A 14,349-nucleotide genomic window follows, 5' to 3' on the forward strand; every position below is an offset into this window, starting at 1 on the left:
TATTCCATGTGAGTGTCTCATGAATACAGCTAAGGTTAAATAGGTGAATATAAATCACTCTTGCAAGTGACTGAAGATTATTTGGGTGAAGCGATCCATCTTTTAATTTGATGCCAGGAGTTATTTAAGACTCTTCAGTTACGACATTCTGAGAAACCGAGGCTACGTATTTTTCATGTCACCTGTCTGGGTGCAAGCATCGTTCTTAGCATCAGAATGTTTTTGAATGTGTGCTGTTGTGCTCTGGACACAGGAATCAAATTACCAGGATTCCTTCCTACTCAGAATAGGAAGGCTAAGGTTTATGTCCACCCGTTCACCTGCACATTTGCATGCAGAATAGCATTTAAGAGTACATATAAACATCCCTGTTCACTGAAAACATATTTCTAAAATTAAATTGGGATAACTGGTTAATAATTTTCAGGTGTAAATTATAATTGAACATCTGTGCACTCTATTGCATGCTCACCACCTGAACTTGTTTCCTTCTGTTACCAAATATTTGACCCCTTTACTCACTTCGCTCTGCCCACCCAACCCCCTTCTCTCTCTGGTAACCACCATTCTGTTGTCTCTACGAGTTTGTTAGTTCATTTGTTACTGGTTTTTTTTTTAATATATTTTATTGATTTTTTACAGAGAGAAAGGTAGAGGGATAGAGAATTAGAAACATCGATGAGAGAGAAACATTGATCAGCTGCCTCCTGCACACTCCCTACTGGGTATGTGCCCGCAACCAAGTACATGCCCTTGACTGGAATCAAATCTGGAACCCTTGAGTCCGCAGGCCGACGCTCTATCCACTGAGCCAAACCGGTTAGGGCTCATTTGTTACTTTTTGTTTTATATTTCACATAGGTGAAATACATTTTTGTCCTCTTCCATCTGATTTATTTCATCATATGGCAGTTTTCAACATAGGGTTTTCATCATTATATTCTATTCTTAATGAAAATATCCTTAATAGTAAGTTATTATGGGTAAGAAAACCAATGTTGTAAAGTTCAATAAACTCAGGAGTGTGAATGCAGGTCCTAAGAAACACAGTGGGACCTTGACTTACGAGTTTAATTCGTTCCGAGACTGAGCTCGTTAAGGAGCTCGTTAACTCAAATTACTCTATCAACTCAATGCAAAAAAATCGGCCGAGAGACAGCTGGTATCTCAATAACTTGTTAGTCGGGACACTCGTAAGTCAAGGCCCCACTGTGCTTTACTTACCATAATGTATACAAAGTTGAATTGAGGTCAAGTTAATATATAGGACAGGACTAGTGGTCTGGGAGCCCAATTTTAGTTATTCCTGTCAATAATCAGCTTGTGATTTTTAGGCATTATTGTAATGTGTTTCTTGGCCTCCTCATCTATAAAACAGGATTATAAATAACACACAATATATTTATTGGATGAGTGTAATAGCTGAAAAACATTCTGGAAACTGCAAATTCCTAAACAATTTAAACTTATTCATAGGCAGTTAATTCTAGGCAGAGGGCATCCTCTCTTTATGGCCCTTTTAAAAACAAGAATAAAGACTCATTTAGTGAATAAAAATCACCTTTTTCAAGGATCTATTTTAAAGGTTATGAAACCTCATTGATGGATTTCCTAAGAGGCAGAATTCTTAAATCATCTAAAGCAGTGCTTTTCATTTTTCATCTTATGGCACACATAAACTAATTACTAAAATTCTGCAACACACCAAAAATATATATATATTTTTTTTTGCTGGTCTGACAAAATATAGGTATAATTTTTTTAATATTTTTTTTTATTGATTTCAGAGAGGGCAAGATAGAAACATCAATGATGAGAGAGAATCATTGATTGGCTGCCTTTTGCATGGCCCCTACTGGAGATCGAGCCCACAACCTGGGCATGTGCCCTGACCAGGAATCAAACCATGACCTCCTAGTTCATAGGTTGACACTCAACCACTGACCCACACCGGCTGGGCAAAATAGGTATAATTTTAATTCATTCACACTGGATGGTTACTGTGTTGCCTATTGTCTTTTTTTTTTTTTTTTTTTAACAATCTACGAAGAGAGAGGTCAGGTATCAATGCTTTAAAAATTCTTGCAGCACACCAGTTGAAAATCTGTGATCTAAATTGATATGATGACAATGATTATCTTAATTGTATTGCACTGTTTAAAAAAGACAGAGACTTCTGCCTCCAGCTTTATGTAGCTTATGGCTCTGCTTATATTGAGAATTAGAAAAGCAGATTTTAAACTCTCCCTATCTCTCTCAAACACACACACACACACACACTAGAAGGCATCAGAGAGCTGCTAAGACAGATAAGAATTCCATACCTTTGCTGATTATTGGTGCAAAGAGGCTGAGAAGTCAAAGAGAGGACAAGGAAGGGAAGGATGTCAGAAGAGTTTAAGGCAATCACACAAAACTGGGAAGACAAAAGAATAGTGTTTGAGCTGGCAAGGCAGCCAGGAATTGAGAGTCCAAGACCCCAGAAAGAGAAAGAGAAGAAAGCCTGACATGACACTCAAGATACTTTGCTCAGTAAGATGCTTAGAGCAAGAGGCTAATATTCTAGGTATAAAGTAGGTAAAAGCAAAGCAAAGCTCAAAAGAGAAACACCTGGCTGTCAGTGGTACCTTTCAAAAATTACTCTTTAGGAAATGGGGAATAGAGGAGAGGACTAGAAGATGAAGTCTTACAAAGAATATGAATTCACTCAGTTCATATTCAAATGAGGTGACCTTACCCTCTGCTGCCTGCCAGAATACCTTCTGGAATCCTCTCTAGAGGAAGATCTAGGCCATCTACAAGTTTTGTTTTACTTAATATATTTTATTGATTTTTTACAAAGAGGAAGGGAGAGGGATAGAGAGTTAGAAACATTGATGAGAGAGAAACACCGATCAGCTGCCTCCTGTACACCCCCTACTGGGGATGTGCCCGCAACCAAGGTACATGCCCTTGACCGGAATCGAACCTGGGACCTTTCAGTCCACAGGCCGACGCTCTATCCACTGAGCCAAACCGGTTTCGGCCCATCTACAAGTTTTAATGAACAATGTCCAGCATTCAGACAAAATTTATTAGCCATACCAAGAGGCAATAGAAACCCAGAGGTAACCCAGATACTGTAGCTGTTTTATAAAGACTTCAACGTAATGGTGATTAAAATGTTCAAAAATTGATGACAAGAATTACACCAGAGAACTGGAATCTATAAAAATGAGCCAAATAGAACTGAAAATATAAGAAATATAATGCTCAATAGATGCAAATGCAGAGAAAGCTAATGAAAATATTAATGAGCTGAAAGATAATTTTGAAAAAACTGTATACAATGGTAATCATCCTAAATAAGTTATAGGTATACCAACTTGCTTTGAATAATGACAAATCTGCTTTGCTGATGTTTGTTTTAAAGAGACTATTTTATAAGTAAAACAGCACCTTGAATTTCAAATTAGATTTTAGTTCAGGCTACATTTTCATACTAGATGGGTGAATTTGGTAAAGCTGGTTAACATCTCTACGAGGTTCTTCCACTCGGCTGGCATGGCTCAGTGGTTGAGCATCGACCTAGGAACCAGGAGGTCACGGTTCGATTCCCAGTCAGGGCACATGTCCAGGTTGTGGGCTCAATCCCCCGTAGGGGGTGAGGGGTGGGGGGTGGGGTGCAGGAGGCAGCCGATCAATGATTCTCTCTCATCATTGATGTTCCTAGCTCTCTCTTCCTTCTCCCTTCCTCCCTGAAATCAAAACATATTAAAAAAATAGGTGCTTCCCTTATAAAAGGATATACCTTGGTCCCAAGTTTTGAGGAAAAAAGGATATAGTATCAAACTGTCCTAGAAATACTATACCTATGGCATAAGCTACTAATAGTCCTGAATATCGCTTTTCCCCCCCTTTCTGAGTACATGACATTTTTGAGTATTTCTAGTAGATTCTGACTATGATGCTCAATTCAGGTCAACAGAATGGAAGTGAAAGTGATTTTTCTAGTCACCTTTAACATAAGACATTCTGCTTGCCCTGGACTTTGGTTCTTTCCTCTTCCAGCAAGTAGAAATGCAGATGTAGTGTGACCCAGTTGACCACTCAAGTAAGACTAGGTAATGGCTGAACCTGAGACCTAAATGACTCATGGCACACAACTGCACAACCAGTTCAGATGGGCCAGACCACTGAGTAAGAGGTAATGTTCCAGCTTGTTCAGGCCTCTGTATATGAACATCTGTTACAGCAGCTTAGCCTTCATGCCAGCTATTACAGGGCAAAACAAATGTAAATTAATCAAAGGCAACAAAATTAATTTCTTTAGCAGGATGATTATTATCCTACCTACAAACACATATGTGGAAAACTCCCCATTATAAGTAGTTTTGAGAAATGAGAAAAACATAGTCAATTTACCCCACTCCCAAAACTGTTCTGCTTCAAATACCCCCACAGAAAAGAAGCATTAAGACAAGTTTATTTGTATGGAAGTTATTTTTGACTTTAGAAGGAGGCTGCCAGAGAAGACTGACAGAAGCAGAAGACATATTTCAAATTAGAAAGGGATAAATAGTGAGCAAAGAAGAACAGCAGCTGTAGTCCAAATATTTGGGGAGTTGGGCTGAAAAGCAAATATAGAGGAGAGCCTATAAAAAGCACCCAGGGGTCATTCAAAGATTGTTGAAAGGTATTCATTTGTATTTAGCTTCCATTATTGAAGATTTTCAACTATTTAAAGACTTAGGGAAGGAAATAAAGATGGAAATACCAAAATGCCAGAAAAGGCACAATAAGCACAAACTTACCTTGGCTGGACCACTTGGTTAACAATAATCAACCTCTAGAAGCCACTCATAAAGTTAACCCACCTACACCTGTTCAACTACAGCCCTGAACCCCAACCCCCGCCCCGGCCACCTTTACACAGAAGGTAGCTTGGAACAACTGAAGAACTTTAAAAGGGGAACATCACAGTACAGAGGTTACCATACAGGTAATGCTCACAGGTGGAATCATGCACCCCATTAACATTTCCTAATCACAGCAGAAACACTCTTCAAGTATGCTGCAGCAGTGAGGTTCTGTCTTGCTATCCTTTTAAGTGGACCCTGAAGGAAATGGGAAGCAGTGGGTGACAAGATTGTGTAGTTAAATGTAAGTGCCACTGCTGTGAAATGAGAAATAAGGATATTTTTCTCCTCATCTAAGTTGGAAAGTCAGAGGGTTGTGTATTAAGAGTGAATATTGATCAATATAAATCCTTTTTCCTTTTTTCTAATGTTGTCAGAAAGCATCAGGCATTGTACGATAACAAAAATGTGAACAAAGCCTGTGAGTACAAGGAAATATTCAATGAGGTTAAAAAAAAAAAAAAAAAAAAAAAACACTAGAAAAATGTAACACATTGAAAAATAAATACGTGCCAAGTTAATTTTTATTTATTTTTTATTTATTTTTTATTTTTAGAGGTAGTGGAAGGAAGGGAAAGAGACTGAGAGAAACATTGCTGTCACAGCAATTGGTTGCCTCCCCCACACACCCCCACCTGGGGCCAGGGATTGAGCCTACAACCAAGGTATATGCCCTTGACTGAAGTTGAACCCGGTACCCTTCAATCCCCGGGCGGATGCTCTATCCATTGAGCTAAACCATCTAGGGCAAGCATCCATATTTTTAAAATACAAAGACTGTGCAGATACATTTAATTTTATTATTCCCTCACAATGAATGTTAAGTTGTATCCAATTACAGATAATACACGTTTAAACTAGGTTTTTCTTTCTCCTTCTTGTGCTTCCCAGTTTCCTCTTTTTCTTCCCAAACACAGATCTGGCAGTCACCAGGACTGGTTTTGTTTTCTCTCCATCATCTTCACTAGAGCTGCTTGTAGTGGCACCTTCATCCCTTACAGGATCAGGTTTCACTGTGTTCTGCAAATCTGAAGAGCTGATTTTTGCCTCTCCAGCTGCTTTTCCCTGCTGCATGTTCATTGACGATAAACACTCTGCATCCTCATTTGAGGATGCATCAGATGATTGAGAGATGTAGTCTTCCCCCAAAAACCCACCACATTTACTCTCTTGTTTAGCATCCGAAAGCCTTGTTCTTTTCAGACTTGACGACTCTTTCCATTTATTTGCTATGCTTCTCTTCTGGGTCTTACCTTTTGCCTTATCAGGGAACTCAAATTCTTTCTCCATGGCAACAGAAACTGCTTCTTCTCTTTCTTTTCTCAGCATACACGTCACAGCTCTGTTAAGTCTCTGGCTCTTAATACCCTTAGCATCTTGTTTCTCTTGTTGAGCTACTCTAAAGAAAGAATCAATTCGGAGCTGGGTCTAAAAAATAAAAAATAAAAATAAATCAGACAAATAAGTAAAGTTTCTAATGCATATCTGAGAGTTCTACCTTGATCACTAGCATTAAATTCCCTTCAGAGAATATTAATTCATTATCTCTCAAAAGCCAATTTTCTCCCAAATGAATCACTAATAGTAAATTTTACTTTTTAGATCATATTTAATGCAGTATGTGCATCACCTCTATCAACTAATTCCTCTGTCCACATGTCAAATAAGAAATCCCTTCCTAGCACTCAAAGAAAGTTAAATATTTTACAATAGCCAAATATATCCTCTTCTTATGCAAAAACAAAATTTCACGGGATCTAAATTCTGCTATCTCCTTCTTTTAAAAATATTATCATCACACAAAACTTTTAGGAGGCAAATTCACAGTATTATATATTAAAAGGCATAAAAATATTCATGCCTTTTGATCAGCATGATCAAAATGTCAACGTGATCAGAATGTCACTTTTAGGAAGACTTTCTTTAAAAATAGTTACATTTGGGAAAGTTATGCCTAATGTGTGCATCACATCATTCTAAAAACTTGACAATTAAAGGTCCACTAAGTGAACTGAACCAATAAAGTTAAATCTCTGATAAAATGTAATCTGGTCATTTAAAATTATAAAAATTGTGCAAGACATAAAGAAAAGTACATTAATAGGAGGCGGGTTAGATATATGATTAATAAATATATGTAGGAAAAAGGAAATGTAAAAAAAAACTAAATGCTAACATCTCTATTAGAAAATGTATATAACAAGTAATTTTAATTCCTTACTTTTTAAATTTGGAGCTATAAACTTATATTAACTTCTATAGTGAAAAGAGAAAAACATTACAAGAAAAGTTATCTTAAATTAGGGAGTAGTAATCAGTCACTAAGCCAACTAGCCTTTTTGTCTCCTGGTGAACAACGAAGCTGTACAGAAAGTAATCAAACAACAGGAATTGGTTTTTGGAAATGTTGTCTAAGTTTTATGTTTTTTTCAAAATTAACTGATCCTAATGGAAAAGGATTTAACTTAAACATATATCTTACAGGATATGGCTCATTTCTACCTGCATGGTTTACTTGTATGTATGTTTTGTGGGTTTTCTCTGGGGTGGGAGAAGGTTTCTGTTTGGGTATGAACATACTCATGTATAAATGAGATGCAGTTACCTACATAGGGAAACTGAGGACCATACAAAGGCCTCTTTTCTCCTCAAAAATCTTTCCTGCTGATATATAATAATGACTGAACTTCTACCTTTTATGATTCCTCCATAGAATTAAAGAGCGTTAAGATATTAATGGTCAGAATTGCTTTGGACTGGCCCTGACAGGTTTGGCTCAGTGGATAGAGCGTTGGCCTGCGGACTGAAAGGTCCCAGGTTCGATTCCGGTCAAGGGCATGTACCTTGGTTGCAGGCACATCCTCAGTAGGAGGTGTGCTGGAGGCAGCTGATCGATGTTTCTAACTCTCTATCCCTCTCCCTTCTCTGTAAAAAATCAATAAAATATATTTTTTTAAAAAAGAATTATTTTGGACTGGACACTTACTAGACCTGTTAAAAATAAAAATAGCTCTAAAAGTATAAAATATTTTATTATAAACACCTCAGTATACAATCCATTAAAGTCAGAATGAATCCAAAGCACAAAGTCCAGCCCTAACGGTGACACTAGAAAATGAAGACAAAGTCCAATTTTTCTTTTGTTTTCTTCTGTTCTCATTTAATCATTTAAAAAATGTATGTTACAGCCCTAAAATAAAAGAATACTCTTTATCCTGAACTTGGGAAAAGAGCCACCATGATTACCTGCTGGGCACTCAGTTGTTTTAATACCGGAAACAAAGACTCATCTGTCTTCGTCCTGTTCCAGCCAAAATACCGCTGACAAAATATGCAGGCAGTTAAGACTTATACACATTTCTAAAGATACTTAAATAAGTAATAAATAAAAAGGTCCAAAAACCCATCCTTGATTTTACTTTCCATATCTCCAAAGATTTTCACATTTATAAGATTAAAAGTAGAAAAAGGAGTAACAAACCAAATTACTCCATAATCATTTGGCACTATTGTCTTTCAATCTCCTCTAAGATAAAACATACCAATTCTCATTTTAGGACATCAAACACTCGTGACTATGAAAAAAGGTGAACACAGAATAAAAACAAGTTGCTGCCCGGCCAGTGTGGCTCAATGGTTGAGCATCAACCAGGAGGTCATGGTTCGATTCTGCCAGAGCACATGCCCGGATTGCGGGCTCAATCCCCAGTAAGGAGCATGCAGGAGGCACCCGATCAATGATTCTCTCTCATCATTGATGCTTCTATTTCTCTCTCTCCCTCTCCCTTCCTCTCTGAAATCAATAAGAATATATTTTAAAAAACAAAAACAAGTTGCAGATATACGTATTTCTTTGAAAGAAAAAAACTGTAGCTAGATTAATTCTATTGCAAACTTTAAAACATCTAATCAAATGATTATCCAAAATGCAGAAAGGAACATCAGTAATAAAAATAAAAAAACTAAATCTCTTCCCATTCTTTCAGCATACTTAAGTATGTTGTTAAATCTGTGAATTCTATCACTACTTATTTCAAATAAAATCCTCTTTAACACTAAGGATATTTTCACAATAGCTAAAATGTGGAAGCTACCCATGTGTCCAAATGTGGTATATCCATACAATATAATTAAAAGAAAGGAGATTCTGATACATGCTACAACATGGGTAAATCTTGAGGACATTGTGCTCAGTGAAATAAGCCAGTCACAAAAGACAAATCCTGTATGATTCCACCTATATGCAGTACTTGAAACAGTCAAAATCATAGACAGAATGTAGAATGGTAATGGTTAAGGACAGGCCTGAGGGAGTGGGGAATTACTGTTTAATGGGTATAGAGCTTCAGTTGTAAAAGATGAAAAGAGTTGAGATGGATGGCTCTGATGGCTGTACAACAATGTGAATGTTTTAATACCACTGAACTGTACACCTAAAATGGTAATATAAATTTTATATGCATTTTACCATGAAAAAAAGAGAAAAAGGATCTAAAACGAGTGTCTTAGAAAAAAGAAATATTTAGAAATCCAAGGTCATGTTCCATAAGTTTTAAACCAAAGAACAAGTTTGGCTCAATGTTCCTTTATGTTTTAAGTAAAAGGATATTCTCTAATTTTCTCAAGATCAGGTTTCCCCCACAGAAATGATCCCTTGGAGTCATCCACCACAGGTTTGAGGTAAGCATCTGCAACAGCTGGGTTAGGAAAGCCAGGTGTGAGTTGCAACTTCCGTAACTTTTTTTTCACTTTGGTGTCGTAAGGGTTAGGTCTTATCTTCTTATTTTTTTGAGCTTCATGCCACCATTCTCTGTAAGGCAAAGGAACAAGTCTTTATAAAGCAGTAAGACATTATAGTAGATGCACTAGAGATGAAGAGCTCAACTTAAAGTTAGAAAACAAAAACTCAATTCTGAACTTCAAAACAAATCCTATGGCCTACAGAATACAAGTGTTATTCTTTTTAGTGCTATTAACCACAATATATAATGATGGCAAACACTGATTAAAGATTACTCTGTTTGGCACTGTGTTAACTGTTCTACACGCCCAACTATCACATAAGCACAGACCTATTATTGTCCTCACCTCACAGACAAGGAAAGTGAACTCAAAGAGAAGTCACTTACTCAAGATTTCACAGGTGGGGTTGATACAATCAGACCCTGACAATCTCCCTCCAGAGCCCAAACTCATAAAAAAGTCAACTTTTTTGGGTCTCAGGTCGAATGGAAGTAATATACCTACCTGTATTTTTTACCTTGCATTAACTACAATAATAGACCTAAGAGTATTTCATAAAATGTAAAAAATGCCAAGAACATGTGACATTTTAAAAATGCAGGACATAATTCTACATATATTATAATCCCAATTTTGAAAAAAAATGTATAAAGTGGAGAAAGAGAGAAAAGGTAAACAGAACTATTTAGGCAACATTATTTCACTACATGCTAGGCAATGCTAGGCAATGCTATAAGCAAGAATACAGCAGTCCATTTTCTTCTTTATACTTTTTCAATTTTTCCATTTTGAACATCAATTATTATGGCAAGTTAACAATAGCCACATCTTCTTTGACTCCTCTCCCTTCAAGAGGTGGAATCCACATCCCCTCCCCTTGAGCCAGGTGGGCTCTGTGACTAAAGTAGTCCCAAGCTCTCAGCGACTACTTTCCACATCCTGTCTCTTGGGTAATTTGCCTTGGAAGCAGCTAACAAGCTCAAAGGAAGGCCCAGCTTATAAAGAGATCCAGATAGAGAGGGTCCACGGCCCGGTTATGCCCGAGCTCCTAGGTGACAGCACCACTGCCACCCATGTAGGTGAGTCATCTCAAGTGAATGCTCTAGTCCCCTAACATGGAACAGAAATGACACACACAGACATAGCCTGACCAGTGAGGATTCATGACCAAAACTAATGACAATTGCTGTTTGAAGGTGGTTTATAATGCAGCAACAGATAACCAGAAGAATTTATACAGTTTTTTAAAATGGTACAAAAGTTAAAACATAAATATAACCTTCACCAGTCTATACATTCAATAGAACTAAAAAAAACCTCTACATCTCACGTTCCACTGCTTCACATATGTATTCCTATTAGCAACTCAGATTTATTGGCTCAGCCAGTTTCACTTCGCTGATGCAGGAGTGCCATCTAGCGCTAAAAAGGGTAACTACAGACTTTTATTGTAGGATCAAAATGGCAAAAGGAAAAAAATCTTTCTTCATCAGTTTTACAATATTGTTTGCAAGAGTGCACTGAGAAATAAGATACCTATATATCTCCCTACTCTGTTTGAATTTTGTCTCTGAAACAGTCTTCATAATCGTTAGCTAGAAGAATCAGCACAACATGGGGTGAGCCCCTTAAACCAAAAGGATCACCCCTCTTTCAAGCAAGAGAGCCAAGCATTTAACAAAAGATGCAAGATGGCATCTGCCAATCAGCTTAGGTGTGGGGAAACACAATAGGGAGTGGTAGCAACGGTGATAAAATTGAAATATTTGTGCCTTGTCCAAGTCAGTGTGGAACAGCTATTCTCCACCCAGCTGTTTGGGGGCTCATTTGGGATTTGGGGCCAGTATTTTCAGATCTCCTTTTCCTCCTAAAAAAGTTACAATTTTCTGTGAAATCTCCCCAAACTTAAATGTTGATAGCCAATTCAAAATTAAAGAAGAGCACACAGTATAGGCCAAATCAAGAACACCTGGACTGAATTCAGCCTGCAGGCCCAGAGAAGCACTATTGTAATGGGGGAGTCTGGTTGGGAGAAGGAGAAAGCAGAGAAGAAATCAAAGCAGCATTCTCAGTTCTACTGCTCTTCCACCTCTTCTCTTGCTCTTTCCCACTTCATTCGTCCTAACCCTCCTGACCCATGCACTGCATAGGCTGCCCTTATTTGTCAATGATGAGCTGGAAGACCAAAGGCATAAACTGCTAAAGCTAACTGAAAATGTAGACCATTCAACTGGCAACAAACGAGCAAAAACTGTTGAAAGAAAAGAAAAATGGCACAAATAGGCTAGACCAGCCGTGGGCAAACTACGGCCAGCGGGCCAGATCCGGCCCGTTTGAAATGAATAAAACTAAAAAAAAAAAAAAGACCGTACCCTTTTATGTAAAGATGTTTACTTTGAATTTATATTAGTTCACACAAACACTCCATCCATGCTTTTGTTCCGGCCCTCCAGTTTAAGAACCCATTGTGGCACTCGAGTCAAAAAGTTTGCCCACCCCTGGGCTAGAACACTAAATCAGAGATGCAAATTGTCAATATACATGAAAAAAAATCACTCTCACTCATAATTAGGACACCAAAATGAAAAGTTGCATATCATTTTCACTTACCTAAAATACTAATCAGATAACCCAAAGATAAGAACACTCAAATCAGTATTTGTGTATACGTCAAAAAATAACAATAGGCATTTGAATAAATAAATCATTATACCTCAAAAGACTATCATGGGGTCATTAAAAACAAAGACAGAAATCTATACACTGATGTATGCCTTGTTTTATCACCAAATGAGTTATGGGTAACATAAAAAGTATATAAGATTCTTGTAAAAAAAAAAAAATAACACACTTAAGTGAATATATATGTGTTTACAGTTTTGAGTATACAGTTGACCATTGACTCCCCAAAAATTAAACATAGTCGTCACTCAATATACAAGAGGGACTGGTTCCAGGATCCTCTGTGGATATCAAAATCTGTGGATGCCCTAGACCCAATGCATACCGTTGGCCCTCTGCATTTACCAATTCCCAAACACAGATTGAAAATGCTATTTTCAATCTATGGTTGGTTGAATCCAGATACAAAACCTGGAATACTGTATAGTTATTGAAAAAGTCTACTTATAAGTAGACTCATGCTGTCAAATCTGTGTTGTTCAAGTGTCAAATGTATATATATTAAATGTGTAAGTATACTGTGTAAAGTCTGAAATGACATAAACCAAAATGTTAACTGTAATCTTTTTAATACATGTTTTATAGTTTTTCTATTATGTATTATTTGTATAAAAAAGTGATTTGTAGTTTTTCAAGTTATTAAAATACCATGACCTATAAGCCACCTAATAACTTACCTCCACTATATATTTCCTCAACAATAATAAAATATGAAAAGAGATAAAAAGCATAAAGAAAAATACATTCGTGTGTGTGCTAAAACTGGAGGACAGCAGTCATTAAAACAATTTTGTATTTAAGTTTTAATTTTCATCAGTGATTCTTCAGACCAGAATAACCCAGAATTTCTCAAACACAGGAGATACAACTGGAGAAAATTCTAAAAAAAAAAATCATTAAATCGTCTGCTGCCAAATAGTATTTCATGACCAACTAATGGTTAGAATATGCCATCACAATCTCATGAATATTCTAAAAGTCACTGAATTGTACACTTTAAAAAAATGAAATTTATGGTATGTGAATTATAGTTCAGTTTTTTTAAAGATGTCATCAAGGGATAACCTTATCAAAGAACTACTTTCACAGACATACTCATAACTACTACCATCTCAGAATCTCCAAAATTGAGTGTGCCTCAAGTATAGGACAACTTTAGGTTCTATGTGGAATGCACCTCACCACTAAATACATCACAGTATACATGCAGTGAGAAAAAGGACAACAGTGCCTAATATAAAGTTCCTGGCATTATATTTCCATTCCCCTCTCTGGTCGACCTCTTTCAGAACACTCAACAAACAGCAGTACAAGTATGGTTTGTTTCTCTGTCACCCCCAAGAGCTACCTCCTATTTTCTTAATGAACAATGATTTATAACCATTCACGGTGTAAATAATAGTTCTGTTTGTTAATCTGGGTATTTACATGAACATCTGGATTAAAGAAATTAAGAAAGAACTTACGAAAACTTTAGGAGAGGTTCCAAGCCATGTCCAGGGAATTCATTGAGAATTTCCATAGCTGTAACACAACCTACAGTTGCTATTCCTTCTGTGTAATCACTTCCAAGCAAATAGGCCAAATTTATTAATTTGTTCCGGTCCAATCCTGTAAGAGTAAAAATTATTATATATTTTTATGTTTTTAATTTTATTTTATAAACATTACACATAACATTTATAGACATTTTATTATATGAACAACAGCCAAAGATATTTCTTATTTACTATTGGAAAATAGATTATTTTTTAATGGCCATCTATTAAGAATTTTAAAGTTTCATCCATCCTCAGCTTTTAATACCATCTATTAAACACCACCTATACTCTGACCCACAAATTTAGCTATCCAGCCTGGATTTCTCCCGTGACCCAGTCACACATATTTAACTATCACCTTAACATCTCCATTTGGGTATGTAATGGGCATCTCAGATATGACAGATCCAAACCTGGATCTTCCTCTCTCTCTTGCTCCAACTGCTCCTTCCCCAGTTTTCGTCGCATTAGTTGCAAGTCCATTC

The 14,349-nt window shown here is 36.8% G+C and overlaps 1 protein-coding gene across 2 annotated transcripts in view; it reads right to left on the reverse strand.

Moving 5' to 3' along the window:
• Window positions 1-5,414: 5,414 nt before the first annotated feature.
• The window catches only part of ERCC5 (ERCC excision repair 5, endonuclease), a 31,076-nt gene continuing 22,141 nt past the window's right edge, over window positions 5,415-14,349 (reverse strand). For both annotated transcript variants that reach the window (XM_070408618.1, XM_070408617.1), the window contains 4 exons: window positions 13,790-13,934; window positions 9,506-9,708; window positions 8,145-8,227; window positions 5,415-6,326 (listed from right to left, as the gene is read on the reverse strand). In XM_070408618.1, coding sequence (XP_070264719.1) covers window positions 5,751-6,326; window positions 8,145-8,227; window positions 9,506-9,708; window positions 13,790-13,934 — 1,007 coding nt within the window. In that variant the 3' untranslated portion in view covers window positions 5,415-5,750. The remainder of the gene's footprint in view (window positions 6,327-8,144; window positions 8,228-9,505; window positions 9,709-13,789; window positions 13,935-14,349) is intronic.

Source organism: Myotis yumanensis, unplaced genomic scaffold, assembly GCF_028538775.1.
Source record: "Myotis yumanensis isolate MYYU_CA2020_CCGP unplaced genomic scaffold, mMyoYum1.0.hap1 SCAF_3, whole genome shotgun sequence".
In the NCBI taxonomy this organism is placed as follows: Eukaryota; Metazoa; Chordata; class Mammalia; order Chiroptera; family Vespertilionidae; genus Myotis; species Myotis yumanensis.